Below are 18,378 nucleotides of genomic sequence, written 5' to 3' on the forward strand. Positions count from 1 at the left end.
TTGTGCCAGGCGGTCAGATTGGGCAATACCACCTCCTCTATACTGATCCTCAACATGGGAGCCCCCCAGGGATGTATACTGAGACCTCTCCTGTATTCCCTGTACACCTATGACTGTGTGGCCACAAACAGCTACAGCATCATCGGGAAGTTAGCAGATGGCTTGAGGGTCTCATCTCCAACGTCGCTGAGTGATAGTGAACTTATGGAAGCAGGGGGGAATTACACACCCTCATCTCCATCAATGGGTTTACAGTGGAGAGAGTCAGCAGCTTTAAGTTCCTCAGTGTGCACACCACAGAGGACTTCACATGGACAGTGCAAATCGCTGAGGCAGTGAAGTCTACTATTCTTTGGTTCACTAACTACACTGTATTACACCTACAGTCTGTCTGCCTGCCCCATGGTATATTGTATGCATGCTGTACTGAATTGCATATTATACTGTTGCATTTGTGCATATGTAGAGTTTTATAGTTGTTTATGTACAGTTTTTATGTACAGTACACTGTTGTACAGACGTTTTTTTTTTGTACAGTTTGCATTTATTTAATGTACTGCACTGCGAATAGGAACCCAAGACTTTCACTCACTAGTTCCAGTGATTGGCAATAAAAGTGATTTGATTTGATGTATGTTAAAATAACACATTTCCATAGGAACATTGTCCGTGATGTTTTGAAGAAAAAAATTACATGGGAAACACAAAAACTACATGTCATCTTGCTTTGAGTTTTATTACACTTGGAATTGAAATGCTTTTCTAAGGAAGGTGAAGAAAGAGAAATCAGATGTGAAGATCAATACTAATGGTGGAACCACAAGAAGGAAAATCAGAGAGAGAAAGTCCAGAAAATCAGGCACTTCCACAAGACAGAGTGGTTGTCAGGTAAAGCAATATATGGGAATTCCCAAAAGACAAGGCAGGAAGGACTCTTTTTATGGTTGTGAATAGTCATTAATCCCCATCCAAAGATCACGCAGGAGACGTCAGTAGCTCTAGAACAGAGTACTCAATTTCCTGTCTGCTATGTAAGGAGTTTGTACTGCATAGGTTTTAACCTGAGGTGACTGCAGAAGTATGAGGTTTAACTCAAAAGGTGACAGCAGACTACTCTGGTCTAATCACTAGCAATAATTTCGCAACAATGTACAAAATTAAATTAACTTGACAGTGTCACAGAAGTCAGAATATTACTACCTAATATTAACACCTTCAGGAATTCTTGGATTAAGGATGACAGCTTTGCAGTGTTTGGGAATGTTTTGTAATCTAAACATAAGAATGACAACAAAAAGACACTCCCTGAAGAAGTTAAGCTTAGAAAATCCAGTCATTACACTAGATATGACTAAGAGACTAATGGTGCTTTTCCACTGGCATGCAGGAGCCGACCCATATCTGAGCCATACCACAAAGAGAGCCTAGTTCTCGCACAGTTCCAGCTCGTTTTGGATTTCCACTGCAGCCGGGTTGGCTCGGTAAAGGCGGGCTTTGGAGAGTAACAGTGAAATAAAACCAGAGACACTTATTTTCTGTTTACATAGCGTACAACATGATTTACTATGTGCAATGATGATAATAATAATAATAATAATAATAATAATTATTATTATTATTACTACTACTGTGTGGTAATTTCCGCTAGCATGTCTGTGAGAATCACTGTGTTATGCAAGTATCAAACGCTAGCGGAATTAGCATTCACTTGCATAAATTTGCATTACAAATTTTGAAATTATGAAGTTGGAAATTTTCAAGTTCTGTGTTTTGGGAATGTACTGTTACATTGCAACTTGCTATACTACTAATTAAAAATACATAAAATATATGCGCAGAACCCCAATATCCCTGTGCATTTCGACCAATTAGATGGAGTCAATGCAACCAGCTCTGTTTGGTCATGTATTTGGCTCCGCTAGTAAGCAGGGCCATGTCAGCATGGGTACGGCTCGGGTATGGGTTGCATAATTTATAATGGAAAACTGTTATTAGTGGGAGCATATTTCTGAGCTCAATTGATTTTTCTGGTAGGAGGCTATTTTTTTAAGTATAGATTGGTGAGAGTTTAATGATTTTCTTAGTATTAGTGAGCCTTTGTCCACTGGGCAATTGTAAAAAGAAAGCTACTTTCATGTCAACATCAATGTAATATTATTTGCCTTGAAAAGATTACAAGGAAGGAATAAATATGAGGGAAGGTTAAAAAATAGCATGTCACTTGCTAAATACTGGCATGAACTGGCAAATCTGTGGTTGTGATACCTGTTTTGTTTTGCTTCACACAGGAACACCCCAAAAGTTCAAATTATAACAAAAGTACTCCACATTTTAATACAAAACATACACATATTATATATAAACATATAGGGCCATTTTCAAGTAAAATAGATAGGAGATGATCGTGCACAAATGCACGACTGTAAACAATCCAAAAAAAAAAAAAACGCTGAAAACATATTATATATATTATATATCAATTTAACTTTCTAACCATTTTAATATAATAAAACATTACTATATAATATATACAAAGTGATTAACTTAATATTTTGTACAAATCTTATAAAACTGGACACTACGAAAAGGACACGCGCTCCGAGGTGGCTTGGGCAGACCAGGTGGGGAGGGGCCTGCTGGTGGCAGCATCCCTGCAGAGTCATACACTTGGCCAGCGCCTGCCACTCACCATGGGAAGTGGAGAACGGAACAGCAATAAATAAAGAACAGGGCCTTGCAAGGGCAGAGTGCCTCCTGATAAGGATATGGGGAGAGACGCCCTGGAGGCATGATGTGCTGAAACACTGTCAGATAATACTGTTTACGCCAGGGATGCTCTGCTTCACCGTACCTGTGCCGGCCTGGCTCTGTGCCACATGTGTGGAAGACCTCTTTTCAGCACAGTGACAGGCCTAGGGCATCATGTGGCCCATGCGAAACTGAAATCTATGGGATGGTCCTGGTACTTTTTGTTCACGCCATGCAGCTTGCACACTCTTCTCTTCTTCTTTCTGGAAGCTTCTTCAAACCCAGGAGACACCCTGCAAGCTGCATGCTTCACGCATCCTGTTGGGCTAAGCTGACATGCCTCTTCCTCTCTTTCCAACGGAGTGGTCTATTGCCTGGTATCAGACCATCTGTCCAGTATCTCTGCACGGCTGCACAAATCCTTGGCAGACTTTAGGAAGGGGGCTCTTCTTAACTAACTGCAATCAGTGGAAAAAATGAGTTCCACTACAGGTACTGATGGAACCGAGAGCAGGAGACCGGCTGGGGCGTGGCAGGTTCCCGGCCAAGAAAGACAGACTCCCTGTGCAATGGTGGTTCCGGGGTGCAATGTAGCCCCACGGGCTTACTGTCAGGTCGGACCCTGTCAGCGACCGCCATGTCCTTATTTGGGCTTGTCACACTGATTGCTGCATCCATGGGGAATATTGTACTGTCCCCCACATGCACAACAATAGTGTGGCGGCGCCAGGAAGACTTTTTGCGTCGCGTCTCTGGCGAGACAGGCTTCCGCAGTCCCACACCCCGCAGGTCGCCAATAGAGCCCAAGAGGCGTGCCTGCACCTGTTCGGCCAGAGAACCCTGCCCACCAGAGGCGCAGGGAGTGAAGGAAGCCATCTCAATTAATGAGGTGGACTGCAGGGGCAGGCTCGCATTTGGGCTCTCCTCATTGGTCACGGGATCCCTGCCCTGTTCACTTGGGGCCCCTTTTGATGAGGTTCCTTGGTCCTCTGTGCCCTGCTCAAGCTCCACATCCAGTGATTTAGGCTTCTCGCCCTTGAGCTTCTTGCGTGCCAGCGTGTCACACTGGATCAGTTTGTGGGAACTGAAAGAGGTTCGGCTGTGTGGCCTGTGGGTGGTGGATGAAGAGGAGAAAGATGAGGAGGAGGGAGTGGTGGAGTGTCGGCTGCCTTCACTCTGACCACCCATGGCCAGGAGGCTGGGGGGATAGGTGCCTGACTGAGGGGGCTTGTGGGGGCTATAGAGGAAGCTGTATGGGACCTGCTGGGTGGGCTTTTCTGGCCTTTCCTGGGTGAGGGATTGTGAGGCAAAGCCGCTCTCATTGTCTGTCTCACTCACCAGCTCGCTGTGCTCGTCGTCTGCATCATCACCACGACCCTCGGAGGCCAGGCTGTGTCTCAGTGTGGAGAGTGTGGAGTACCCCGACACGATAGAGTGTGCATCTTCCGGCTCTCGCCACATCCCCACCCCAGCACCACTCTTCTCCTGCAGCACTACAGTGGTGCTGATGTCCTCTTCCTTATACAGCCTTCTCATGGACTCCTTTCCAGCATCAACATCCTCCTCCCTTTCTTCCTCCTCCTCCTCGTCTTCATCATTCTCATCTTCATCATCATGATCATCATCCTCTTCTACTGCTCTGGGTGCTGCAGCTCCACCCCTTAGTGGCTCCCTTTCCTCATTCCCTCCCTTCATCTGTTCTCTTTTTGGGACACGCCCCCCTCGATTGCTGGCTTTGATTGGCTCATGTTCTGAGTCCTCGTCTGTACTGCTACCCAGGACGTGGGTGACCGGGCGCTTCCTCCGTTTCCGGGTGACAGCAGACAACAGTGACAGAGTGAAGTCCTTGGCTGTCAGATCCCGCCTTGAACCCCACGAGCCCTAAGGATAAATATAAAATTCATCATTTCTGATTAACTAGACTTCACAAACATTCACTCAATGACAATAAAGTTAAAAGCAAAGGTTACCTTGGATTTAGCCGAGTCACTGTTGGTTGAATCTGCTTTAGTGTGAAGATAAAAACAATAGGAGAGTAGGGTTTATTAGTAAACCTGTGTAACTGGGGTACATGTAAACCATAAGGGGTCAGACCATATACAGACATGAAAGAATAGAATGATACTTTATTAATCCCTGTCTGGAAATTAGATTTTCGCCTATCCCATCCTGCTCTCCATGAATACAGACAAGAGCATGCTTGGGGGATTACAGTGAAAGGCAGCCACCTGCATCATCCAGTGACCTGGGGGCTAAGGGCCTTGCTCAAGGCAGAGTCCTGCACGGGTCCACTTTTGGAGACCTTAACCCACCCGCACCTGCACAGTACAGCACCACACCCGCCCGTGCACCCGCGATTATTTCAAAGTTAAATCCGCACCTGCCCGGGCCCGTTAACATTCCGCCCGTTACCCGCCCGTACCCGTGATAAATTACACACAATTATTTTTTCTATGCACCTCTCAACGTGACAAGCGCTAGGCCTACATGAGTTTTGAATTGAAATGAAAAAGTCCGTTTAACACAAAATCAAATCAGATAGATCTAAGCTATCCATACTGTGACGAGCGTGAAAGAGAGAACACGACGACACGCTTCAGCAAGGATTCAGACATGTATGTGAATGTTTGTCAAGGTGGTTATCTAATGGTCCGTTCGTTTTTCTCTCGGAACTCGGAAATTCCGAGTTGAGTGACATCACGTCCGACAATCTCCAGTTCGAGCTACCACATCTCGCAAACAAACATGGCTGCCTCCATGAACACGCTGCTGTTGTCACACCTTGCTCCGTACGATCCCGATGTGTGCCATGCCCCCCTCATTATCTATCAGATCTCACCTGTTGCTCGTTTCCCTCAGCTTGTCTAGTGTATTTAGTCCTTGTCAGAGTCAGTCATCCCCAGATCAGTCATTGTTGTATTGTCCGTAGATGTCCGTGCCTGTCCGTCTTTGTGAATAAATCCCGTTTACCTGACATTCTGGCTGCACGTCGCCTGCTTCCCTGCTCGCCCGAGCCCGAACATGACAGAATGACTGATCTCACCGAAAGCACGAAGCAGCAGTCCGAGCACCACCGGCTCGGACTGCTGCAAGTCTTCGTGTACTGGCAATCCCAGCCCAAGGTCCAGGAGGACCTGGTAGCCCTGGAGCTGGCTAGCCGGGGCCGGGACCTGCTCCAGAAGGAGCGCCCGTCGGGGCAGGACTACCCGCTTACCAAAGCCCGGAAATGCCTCCGTCGGCTACAGCGCCGGCTCACCGAGCGAGGGGAGAAGCAGCAGGAAGAGACTCCATCGCTCTTCCTGGGAGCCTGCTCTCTCCTCCCCGCCTGGGATGACACCGCCGCTACCAGCCTGGCCAGCTCCCATCCGGAGAAGCCACCTCCGATGGAGGCTTACTTCTATCGGCCGGAGCGTATGGGGCACGGCGGAATTCGCACCGTAAGAGACGGCGTTCCCCGGGTTCCCAAAGCCCTAAAAGGGAGGGCGCCCACGCACTCAACACTCCTCCTGCCGGCTCCGGACCTGCATGCTCCAGACCTGCCCGCGGCACCGCCTGCTGCTGCTGTTGCCGCCGCTCTGCCTGCGGCTGCGCTGCCTGCTGCTGCCGCTGATATGTCCGCGGCTGCACTGCCTGCGGCACCGCCTGTTGCAGCTGCCGCCTCTCTGCCCGCGGCACCGCCTGCTGCTGCTGCTCTGCCCGCGGCACCGCCTGCTGCTGCTGCTCTGCCCGCGGCACCGCCTGCTGCTGCTGCTGCTGCTGCTGCTGCTGCCGCCGCTCTGCCCGCGGCACCGCCTGCTGCTGTTGCGGCTGCGCTACCAGCAGCACTGCCTGACCCGCCTGTCCTGCCTGACCTGCCTGCAGTCCCTGCAGCTGCCACCGCTCTGCCTGCGGCACTGCCCGCGGTGGCCGCGGTTGCGCCCCCTGCTGGCCGCGTGATGGCAGCGCCCGCTGCGGCGCCCCCTTCTGGCCGCGTGGTGGTGGCGCCCGCCGCGGCGCCCCCTGGTGATCAGGAACCGAGGGTGCCCGCTGCAGCTCCGACTGAGGTGCCCGCCTAGGCGCCCCCTGCTGGCCGCACACCCGAGGTGCCCTCCGAGGTGCCCCTTGCTGGCCACGTGACGGCGGCGCCCGTCCTGCTGGCACCTGAACTACCTGTCTCGCCGGTCCTGCCGGCACCTGTCCTGCCTGACCCGCCTGTCCTGCCTGACCCGCCTGCCCAGACAGCGGCTACACCTGCTGCTGCGGCCGTCGCTTTGCCTGCAGCTCCGCCCGAGGTGGCCGCGGTTGCGCCCCCTGCTGGCCGTGTGATGGCAGCGCCCGCCGCGGCGCCCCCAGCTGGCCGCGTGATGGCGGCGCCCGCCGCGACGCCCCCAGCTGGCCGCACACCGGTGGAGGAAGATGCCGCTCTGCCCGCGGCGGCTCCTGTGGTCCACTCGCCTGTCCTGCCCGTCTCGCCTGTCCTGCCCGGCCAGCCCTGCTCACCTGCAGCCACACCGCTGGAGGAGGACGCCGCTTTGCCCGCGGCGCCCCCTGCTGACTGCGTGACGGCAGCGCCCGCTGCAGCGCCCCCTGCGGACCGTACGCCCGAGGCGCCTGCCCAGGCTGCCCCTGTGGGTCGCACGCCTGCAGCTGCCTCTGTTCTGCCTGAGGTGCCCGCCAAGGCGCCCCCTGCTGGCCACACGCCCACGGCCCCATCCGAGGCTGCCTCTCCCGTCATGCCCGCGGCCCTGCCTGAGGCCGCATCTCCCGTCCTGCCCGCGGCCCTGCCTGAGGCCGCCTCTCCCGTCCTGCCCGCGGCTCTGGCTGTCCCGCCTGCGGCCACGCCCGAGGCTCCGGTTGCCCCGCTTGTTGCCTCCCTCCTGACTCCCTCGCCCTTACCCCGGCAAGCCCTGCCCCCTGGCTCGCCCGTTCGGCCCCTGGCGGTGGCTAGGTGGCTGCCTGCGGGTCCTCCGGCTCGGGGTCGGCGGTCCCCTCCGGGTCCCCCCCTGGATCCTCGGTGCCGGTCCTCGGTCCCGCCTCCGGGTCCATGTCGGCCGCCTCCGGGCCCCCCTGCTCCGGATGGGCGTCGGACAGCGCCTTCGCCGGCTCCGGCTGTGCCTCCGCCTGCCGCGGCTTCCCCCTTTGGCCTGCCTGCACTGGTGTTCCCTCCTGCTCCCTCCGTGTCCCCTCCGTTACTCCCTCGTCCCGTTCCCTTGGCCCCTGGGTGGTCCCCTCCTGCTCCCTCCTCCCTCTCTCCTGCGGCCCCTCCGGCCGCTGCCCGTCGCCCGCCTGGGCTCCCTCGTGCTCCCCTTGTTCCTCCTCCCTTTCCGTCTGTCCCACCTGTCTCTGCTCTTCGTCCCTCTTTGTCTCCTTCGTTCACTCCTGGCCCTTTTGTTCCGCCTTTCTCCCCTTCTTCTGTGTCTCCCTTCCTTGTCTGCCTGTCTGCCTTCCCTGTTCTGTGTCGTGTCTTGTCCTTCTTCTCGTCCCTGTTCTTGTTCTGCGTCTCCGTTCTGTTCCCTGTTTTTGGTTGACGTTCTGCTTTGTTTTCCAGGTCCTGTTTTCCCGGTTCGTCTCGTCCGTCGCCTCTCCTCTGGCGCGGCCGGGGTGCGCGCCTTTGGGGGGGGGTTCTGTTACACCCTGCTCCGTACGATCCCGATGTGTGCCACGCCCCCCTCATTACCTCGTGTTCTTTCCTGATGGATCTCACCTGTTGCTCGTTTCCCTCAGCTTGTCTAGTGTATTTAGTCCTTGTCAGAGTCAGTCATCCCCAGATCAGTCATTGTTGTATTGTCCGTAGATGTCCGTGCCTGTCCGTCTTTGAGAATAAATCCCGTTTACCTGACGTTCTGGCTGCACGTCGCCTGCTTCCCTGCTCGCCCGAGCCCGAACGTGACAGCTGTGTGTTGTTGCTTTATATTTTAGCAGATTTGGAGTGAAATTATTTTTTCACTGTACTGTTTTGATTGACCTGCTACCCGCCTGTGTGTAATGAATTACACGCTCGATACCCGCCCGTAAAATTCCAGAACATAAAATCCGCCCGTTTCAGCAACTATCTGCGGGTACCCAACCCGGTGCAGGACTCTGGCTCAAGGGCACATGGAGATGTGATTATTCTGCTGAAGTCTGGTTTGAACGGCAACCTTCCCATCTTAGGTACAGAGGCTTAGCCTGCTGAGTCACACAGCACCCCATGTTAATATGAAACTTCATACTCCCCACAGATGGAGGACATTAAATCTCATTTTTAATTCAATTCAATTCAATTTTATTTATATATTTTATATTTTATTCTGACGACTATAAATAACACTGGTCACCATATACCCAAATCAGGCTTCTACCAGTTTGTATGTGATCCTGTGTGACTCTCAGAAGCTTGTGTGCTCTCTTCAATCAACTACAGCTTAATCTGCATCGTACGTGTGTGTGTGTGTGTTTGTGTGTGTGTTTGTGGCTTCCATTCAAACAGGGCATCTTGGGATAAGGGCAAGAGGAGGAAAACATCACAGAGGCTTTGACATGAATGATGCAAAACATACTGATGCCGACAGAAAAAGTTTATGGTTATAACGAGGCTGCGGAAACAGCGGCTTCTATGTCAGAAAAAGTCCAAACGTACCTGTGCACACACACAAACACAGACCAAGTCTGAGGTCAAGATTAAAACATGGTCAGTTGGGTGGGACAATACTACAGGCTGGAAACTGTGTAGTGAACACAGGGACAGTGCTCAGTCTCAGGCAATCACAAAGGTTAGCACTGACACCAAATAGACCCATACCTATATATTACATATACTGTATATCCCAATGGAAATTTAGTCAACCAAAAAGCTATTTGTTAAAGTAAAACTAACTTTAACTCTTAGATGAATAGTTGCAAGTCCTCTATTCTTTTTCAAAGCATAAACAAATGTATTAAGTTGAGGATAGATAAGATCATGTGGTTATATCTTGCATAAACAAGTTACCCTTCGAAACAATTCAACCCTGGGACTAATGAGCTAATGAGGTTCACCTTCTGAGGAGGATACCAGAGAAAGCACAACCACATATTCTCTCTCTCTCTCTCTCTCTCTCTCTCTCTTTCTCACACACACACACTGGTGTACCTATCTAAATGGGGACCATCCATTCATTTCTATAGGAAAAACCCTAATCCCCATCATGACATCCTTAACCTCTACCCATCCCTAACCATAAGTAACCAACCCAAATACAAGACTTTTGGCATTTTTACTTTTTTGATTGCATTCACAGATTTTTATAAAACTGAAGTTATCCAAATGAGGACCTCAAAAGATGTTCCCAAAAGTAGGGAAATTTCAGCTTTTACTATACTTTGGGGACAATTTGGTCCTCAAATGTGATCTATGCAAACCCACACACACACACACACACACACACACATACTCACACACAGTCTCAGGGCCTGTTTATACACAACGCTCACAGCATGTATGCGTATGCATCAGGGCCACAATGCATTTCCTGCATTGATTCCATGCATCATCTGTGCACCTACACAAAGAATTAACGCTACGTGTACATGCGATGCAGTACCACCAAAAATCTTGGGGGCAGTGTGGTCACCTTTTGTCATGGCAAAAGTTAAAGTTTCTTTTGCTTCTGAAAAGAATCTGAGCTAAGAAAGCAGTGTTGTACGTACAAAGTACAATAATATTTAATTTAAACTTTAAATTCTCACTTGCCTACTTTGATAAGCAACGTTATTTTTCAATACAGATTTTAGAAATCTTGATATTTAGAAATCTTGGTGATAAAATTTGCCGAGAGAGTGGGGCTTACCATTAGTTTAACATTAGTTTAAAGTTTACTGCCACTATTTTTGCACAAGTTCTGCATGCATTCTCAGAATCAATCTTAATAATTTTCATCCTTGCTGTTTAAAAATCACTCATAAATAGACATATTTGTGAGAAATTGATTTTTGAACTCATTTTTGTTTTATTGCAATATTTATCACAAAAAAAACAGATTTTTTCCAATACTGTGTAGCCCCAATACTAAGTGTGAAATACTAAATACTACGAGATATTTAACCACATATAATGCAACATTCAACATGAGGTAGTAAAGTGATATGTGGCAGAGTGAAGTACTAATACAATATGGAGCAGTGGGTAGAATATAGAGAATGCTGCAACAGTATTATAAAATTAGCAACTTGCTTGACAACATTGTACATTGTACAATATTTCATGTCACAACCTCATACGCACAAGTGAGACCAGAAACAAAGGAGCTGGCCAAAATGTTTTTTCTCACACTGCCCCTGGTGGACTTGACCTTTAATCCTCCAGATTGATGGAAATTACGCATGCAAGTATAAGCAGCAGCACCGCTTGCATAGTGACAACACGCATAAACGCACGTGTTGCATGCATAGAATATAAACCAGCCCTCACACTCTCACTATGCCAATGGACATCTGATCCTACCGCAATGATTGCTCCAAAGGCTCAGCTAGGAGAGAACCCAGAAACAACCAGAGAGAGAAAATGGGAAATGAGTATATAAAACAAGAGGAAAACACACAGAGTAATGGAGAAGTAACAAAGCGCACAGGCAGCAAGATCAAAAGGATGATGGCATCAGTTTCAAGGCTGCTATATAATTTAGATCATTTAAAAAATACAAGCACGTGGAAAAGTGAGCCTGATGTCTTGGTTTGATGCAGGTTGTCTCTGCTGTAAAAGCTGAGAGGGCTTTACCTGAGGCCTCCTGCCCTGTCCTGCCAATGTTGGACAGCAAGTGGTCAATGTTGGGGATGGGTTGCAGGTCCTCCTTGTCCACTGGTGTCTGAAAAATCAGAGCCAGACAAATTGCTATTCATTTATAACTATGTCACCTGCTGTTGTCAAATGTAGCTGGGGTGCTAATTTACTGCTAACACCATTTCCTCCAGGTTTTCACAGACTGGCATTTCCCACATTTGCTAAAATTAAGCCAAGGTGAGTAGGTACAAATAAGGAATCAGTAATTGGCAACAATATATTTACAGAAAGTTCAAGGCTTCATTTAGGTTTGATTTAATTAATTAATCTTTCTAAAATACTATCAGATATATCACAGTATGCTGTGTGCCATTAATTTAAGGATCTCCATTACTTGCTGCACACTGGGATGCTTGTCTGACATACCTGATCATCCACGGCAAGTTCCTCTGTAAAAAACCAGGCATACTGGGAGGAAGAAAGACAGGAAGGCCATATGAGCAGAAAGCAGCGGCTATCAGGAGGTGAGTCTGGTTTCCAGGATACGGTACTTCACCCTCTATGTGTGAGATGCTGTACTCACATGCTGGATAAGGGTCTCCACTATCTTGTAGCGATCTGGCATGTGGGTCACCATTTCTGTCATGTTGTCCTCCGATGTGCGCACCAAGGTGGGGCCAAACACCAGCGCCAGGTTACGAGGTTCCATCTGTATGGACAGTTTTTCCTCACATTTGGTGCTGTATTTCTCATTCATTACTCATTAATTTCCATTATGGGCCTTACTTAAACAGATGTGCATAAACATTATATAATTACTCATGTTGTTCTCTTTTATAACATTGTTATTACTTTTGGGCTTCAGCAAATTTTGAGAGAGACTTTAGTTACAGAGAACAGGTATATTTAGATATTTGAGTATTTTTATTCATTTAACATTAAACCCATACTTCTGGAAGGAAAAACACATATACCTCATGGTACTGTCATGACAGCTGTGAAATACATGACTAAAACCTCAATGAAATTGTAGAACTTTTCTAATACCAACCAAGAAGCTGACTGGTTTCCAGGTCAAAGAGATCTCCCATTTTCCTTTTTGACCATAAATCCACTCACATGGTTATGGCTTATACACTGTACCATCAGTAGCAATCAAAAATGTTATTGAAAGATAACTGTAAATTTTGTGTATAGACTTGGTTTATGTTACACTCAAGAACATTCCAAAAGGTTGAACGGGACGTGTCACAGAAAGACAACAGACGGAAGGAGGGAAAGAGGAAGGGCATCTGCTCTCAGAAGCTTGTGTGCTCTCTTCAATCAACTACAGCTTAATCTGCATCGTACGTGTGTGTGTGTGTGTGTGTGCGTGTGTGTGTTTGTGGCTTCCATTCAAACAGGGCATCTTGGGATAAGGGCAAGAGGAGGAAAACATCACAGGGGCTTTGACATGAATGATGTAAAACATACTGATGCCCGACAGAAAAAGTTTATGGTTATAACGAGGCTGTGGAAACAGCAGCTTCTATGTCAGAAAAAGTCCAAACGTACCTGTGCACACACACAAACACAGACCAAGTCTGAGGTCAAGATTAAAACATGGTCAGTTGGGTGGGGGGGACAATACTACAGGCTGGAAACTGTGTAGTGAACACAGGGACAGTGCTCAGTCTCAGGCAATCACAAAGGTTAGCACTGACACCAAATAGACCCATACCTATATATTACATATACTGTATATCCCAATGGAAATTTAGTCAACCAAAAAGCTATTTGTTAAAGTAAAACTAACTTTAACTCTTAGATGAATAGTTGCAAGTCCTCTACTCTTTTTCAAAGCATAAACAAATGTTCATTACTCATTAATTTCCATTATGGGCCTTACTTACACAGATGTGTATAAACATTACATAATTACTCATGTTGTTCTCTTTTATAACATTGTTATTACTTTTGGGCTTCAGCAAATTTTGGGAGAGACTTTAGTCACAAAGAGGAAGGGGATCTGCTGCAGCCTCCAGGGGAGTAGTAGAGGATGATGATAATGATGATGATGATATATAACATATGCTATATACTGTACACGCTTTACCAAATGATTATTTACTACCAAAGACTGTTAACATTTTAATTTGTTCTTTGGTTCAAAAATTGATTTAAAACACTGCAGTACATCATACGTAAAAGTGAATCAGAGCCAGTATCCACTAAAGGGAGGTTCATGCTTCTCTGCATGCAGATTGTGTGGTCATGCATTTGCACATGTAACGGACACAGAACCGTTCATACTTTTGCCATCAAGTTTGCAAAAAATGTGCACATTCGCACAGGTACAGAATGCATGAGAGTAACTGTGGTGGAAATAGTGCTTAATTTTCAAACTTAAGTAAAAGTACAGATACCACACTGAAATGATACTCAAGTAAAAGTCATCCAGTAAAATAATATTCAAGTAAAAGTTAAAAAAATATATATACTTCTTAGGCGTAAAACCAGACTGCTCCGGTCACTGACAGTTAAGGATGACCCTAGCAAGGCCCTTATCTGGCACTGAAAGCAGTGTTATCCCCCTGTAGTTGCTGCAACCCAGGGTATCACCCTTCCCTTTCCAGACAGGGACTACAAGTCCCATTTTCCAGTCAGTTGGGATGACGCCTGACTCCCAAATGGAAGCAAAGCACAGATCCCTGTGGTCTTCCCTACCCCTAGCTGATTCACCACCCATGAGATTGGGTGGTTCACAGCTGATTGGAGGATCAGCTTTGATAACCGTGGACCCAGAGATGTCCAACATCCTAGCTGGAGGGTCAGCTTTAAATAACTGCTCAAAGTAGCCGGCCCAATAGGTCACAACTGCAGTATCATCCATAAGGACTGTTCCATCACCCTCCCTTCTTTCTAAGCAGGTCATGGGTCACTGGACTACAGATAGTGTATCACCTGCTCACAGATTCATTTAACAAACACCTCCTTATCTGCCCTCAGAGCTCTCATAGCTGTCCTCCTCAGTTCCCGGTACAGATTGCAGTTGCCACCAAGGTGTGCGCTGCGACTCTTGATAATATCCATGCATGTTGATAATATCCAGGGTGCCTTGCAAGATGAAACACCTCCTTCTGGAGACACTGGCAACACCAACACAACTGTCAGCAACCTTCAGGGTTTTATAACGGAACGTCTCCCACATCACATTAGAGTCAGCAGTCGCACACAAGTTTGCAAGTTCCTCACACAAACTGAGTGCAAACTCATTAGAAACAGCTTGATCATGGAGTCTGGCCAAGTCCAGCCTCATTCTCCTAGTAGGTGGTAGCCTACTGGATCTAAGCTGAATCTTCAGAGTAGCAACAAGTCTGTGGTCAGAATTCACAAACTGGGCACTTCTATAAACCCTGCAGTTCTGCAGGAGCCTCCAGCATCAGCCCACGAGGATGTGATCGATCTCCTTCTCCGTACCACCAGTATTGGAGTACCAGGTCCAATGATGCGGCTCAGGGCATTGGAACTAGGATCCAGCGACCCGCAGCCCCTGACCTTTCACAAAGCCTAGAAACATGGGGCAACTCTCACCCCGGTCTCCAGACCCATGGGGACTGACACAATCCTCATAGCCAGCCCTGTCAGTGCCAGTGGTCGCACTGAAGTCACCCATGACCAGAGGAGTGTCACCTCGTGGGCACCCTTCAACCACTGAGGGAAACTGTAAGTAAAATGTCTTCCTTAATGAGACATCACTCACCACGGTCGGAGCATACGCTGAGACAACAGACTAGGGATGGCGAAAACTAAAAAATTTCTTGACCGACCACCGAGCCTCAGTAGCCGGTTGAAACCGGTTAACCGATTAGTTTAAAATCGATTAGTTTAACAGCCATTTCGAGCCGCGCCTGCAATTTCGCAACTCTGTCGCATCTCTCTGCCGCTCTGCCTCCCGCACACACACACACACACACACTGCCACTCACGTCACTTTTTTAAAATCCCCTACAGCGCGAAACATGAGTCCCGCAAACGCGGCGCCGAAGAGCTTGTTGTATGTAATCGTAGGACAAATGGCTCCTTAGTTTCAAATGGTTTGGGTACAAGGTGATCGCTTTGAAAATAAAGGCGTTTGTCTAGGTTAGAAGCTCATTTGAAACATTGCCACGGCTCATTTAAGAAAATGACAGCTCCGAAGAGACGCCGCTTTAGTTGAGGTATTGCCATAATAAAGAAAGATGATGATCATCATCACCTTATCGGTTACCACTGAAATGTAGATGTAATGTATTTCCAAATCTAAGCCCATCTTATGCGGAATGTTGCCTAATAGACTGCAACATGATAAAACCAATGGATAAAACAGGCACCTTCAGAATGCGTAAAAGACGCACCGGCCAAGGCAGGTCTAACTCACTGTGTGCCTTCTAAAAACAGACAGGTCAACTCTGTTGTATAATTAATATTATTTTTTTATTTTTCAAAAAGACAAGTGTCAACTTCTGTTAAGGGCAACATCTCCTAAACCATAACAGACAAAAACCTACAGCTATTCTTAAGAATAACATTAAATAAACGAAAAATTATTAGAATCTATGAATGAGAATACTGTAGCCAACAAACATCTCACAGACAGATGTTAAGGGTGCTAATTATTAAAACATAACACAACAGTTTGGCCATTAGTTATTCTTGGAAAATAAATTAACGAAAAACAAGTTAAAGTTAAATTTCGCAAACCTTGTGAGCGCGCGAACCCAAACGCTGTGACCTCACGCCAAATGTTTTTATTGGTTTATTAAGTACAAACAGGCGAGTTATGAAAAATTGAGTGTGAGGGATAATTTGTTCACTTAACACAAAAAGATGAGGAATGAGATGGCTAACTGTAGTAGCGTATAGTCCACTGTCTATAATAGCCTAATTTAGATATCACTTTTTTTTTTTTACCGACTACCGACAACTTTGACCGGTTAACGTTGATACGGTCAACCACCGGTCAAACGGTCATCGGTTAACATCCCTACAACAGACAAGACACTCAAGGAGTCTCATAATATGATTTTGAAAGGAGTGACATCAGACACCATCAGAGGGAACCGGTCCACTACAGCAACAGCTACTCCCTGAGTATCGCAGCCATCAGACTGACCAGACCAAAAGTAGGTATACCCATCTACAGAGATCTGGCCACTCCCCAGTCTGCATACCTCAGAGAGTGCTGCCACTGAAATTTGGAGTTTACAAAGCTACCACGACAACACAGGAAGATGGTCATCTTGCCAGAGAGACAAGACGTTCCATGTGCCTACTCGGATGGGCCACCCCAATCATTCGCCATGCAGCAGGCGAAGTCTCAGCACCACACCAGCCCCAATCCCCAACAGGCCTGACCCTTTTAGCTCTCTGATGGTTTCGACTTTTTCAGGGATGAGGCTCCCGAAGGCTTTCTCCCATCCCCTTCATGGTGCATGCAGCCTTCCTGTGGGCAGCTGCACAACAGCTACTCCCACGGAGAGCAGAAGGGTGTTGTGCCTGTTTATATCGAGTAGTTGTGAGTTGCTTTATAGTGGCTACAGTTCCAATTCCGCCACCAACCCCCCAATTTTTTCCCCCTGCAAGTTGGAGGACCACTTGCAGGGCCAGATGCAATTTAACATCATACCCAGGACAAAATTATCTATTCATTACCAAAGCATGTTAAATTGCATTATGAACTACCGGAAACCTTTACTTGGCTGGACAAACTGCCTTGCACAGAGTGCCCATTTCTCATATAATTAAAGATATTTCACAAAGACACATAGTACATTTTTAAGGTTTAACCATTAAGGGTCAGAAGCTATGTTGTTCGTTTCTTTGTAAGTCTGATTTTGACTTTAAATAAAACCTTATAAACGTTTACCATGCAACAAGAGGCCCTCTAAAAACATCTTGCATTGGGGCTCATTATAAGAAGCTTATATCACTGCTCTGAGCTTCTGTAGCACAAACCTTATTCTTTTCTGCATTGTCTGCAACAGTTTTCAGATGTCCAGCTAAGTACTTCAGGGTGTGGTAGTAATGATCCGGCAAGTCATGAACCTAAAAACAGCCATGAAACATGATGAGAGACAATCATAAGAAAGAACAACAATTATCACGATTGACCACTCCTAAATAAGTCCCTTATTATCAACACACCAGTTTCTTCATGGTCTTTAGCCTGTTGCTGGCATTCTCCATCCGGTTGGCATCAATGAAGTCGCTGTACTTATCTGCAGAGTGAAAAGTCACAATATTAGCCACACTAACCTGGCTGGGAATTTGAAATGTCAGATTTACAGCCATATACAGAAGGTTTCAAACCTGCATAGTGACATAGAAAAACAACATAATATCACTTAGGAGGAACTTAACCCCCTGGGCCCTGAGGCCTTTTTTCCACTTTCGAGGTAGTCTGACATGCCTTGACATTTTAAAATATTTCACCTATCTAAAAAACATTTATCCCAAAGTGATACATTTGCTTTTATTCAGCACAAACTCAGCACCAATAATCTGAGACCTCTTAGAATGTTATTATTCTATTTTTTGTTAAAATCAACTTTAAACATATACTTTTCAAAAACCTATTTTCAGACATGCTGAGAAATTGTAAAAAATCACATTATAGACATTTCTAGGTAAGACTTTTGAGCTCTGAAGCTTATAGACACAGGGGTTGGCTATACATAGGTGAAAGTGACATTCTGAAATTTTATGTAGTTTGATTACTAAAGTGTTAGAACTTTGGAGTGACACTCTTTTTCTCAAAGTCAGTGGTCTTCACAATGAATATTGATGAGATAGGTGTCCTCACACCTGTAGTAGTTTGCATACTGTCAATGGCCCATCAGTCTGGAATGTCACTGCACCCCACACCCATCACTTTGGAAAGGCAGTTTGAAACG

At 46.9% G+C, this 18,378-nt stretch overlaps 1 protein-coding gene across 9 annotated transcripts in view; it reads right to left on the reverse strand.

Annotated features, from left to right (window-relative positions):
• Window positions 1–711: 711 nt before the first annotated feature.
• Window positions 712–18,378, reverse strand: part of LOC111836755 (rho GTPase-activating protein 23-like) — a 122,118-nt gene continuing 104,451 nt past the window's right edge. For 6 of the 9 annotated variants that reach the window (XM_023798296.2, XM_023798297.2, XM_023798294.2 and 3 more), the window contains 7 exons: window positions 17,630–17,703; window positions 17,441–17,530; window positions 12,048–12,173; window positions 11,891–11,932; window positions 11,462–11,549; window positions 4,719–4,753; window positions 712–4,629 (listed from right to left, as the gene is read on the reverse strand). In XM_023798296.2, the coding sequence (XP_023654064.1) occupies window positions 3,235–4,629; window positions 4,719–4,753; window positions 11,462–11,549; window positions 11,891–11,932; window positions 12,048–12,173; window positions 17,441–17,530; window positions 17,630–17,703 (1,850 nt within the window). In that variant the 3' untranslated portion in view covers window positions 712–3,234. The remainder of the gene's footprint in view (window positions 4,630–4,718; window positions 4,754–11,461; window positions 11,550–11,890; window positions 11,933–12,047; window positions 12,174–17,440; window positions 17,531–17,629; window positions 17,704–18,378) is intronic. The other 3 variants (XM_023798301.2, XM_023798295.2, XM_072712742.1) reach the window with 1 other exon arrangement.

Source organism: Paramormyrops kingsleyae, chromosome 5 (genome assembly GCF_048594095.1).
Source record: "Paramormyrops kingsleyae isolate MSU_618 chromosome 5, PKINGS_0.4, whole genome shotgun sequence".
Lineage (NCBI taxonomy): Eukaryota > Metazoa > Chordata > Actinopteri > Osteoglossiformes > Mormyridae > Paramormyrops > Paramormyrops kingsleyae.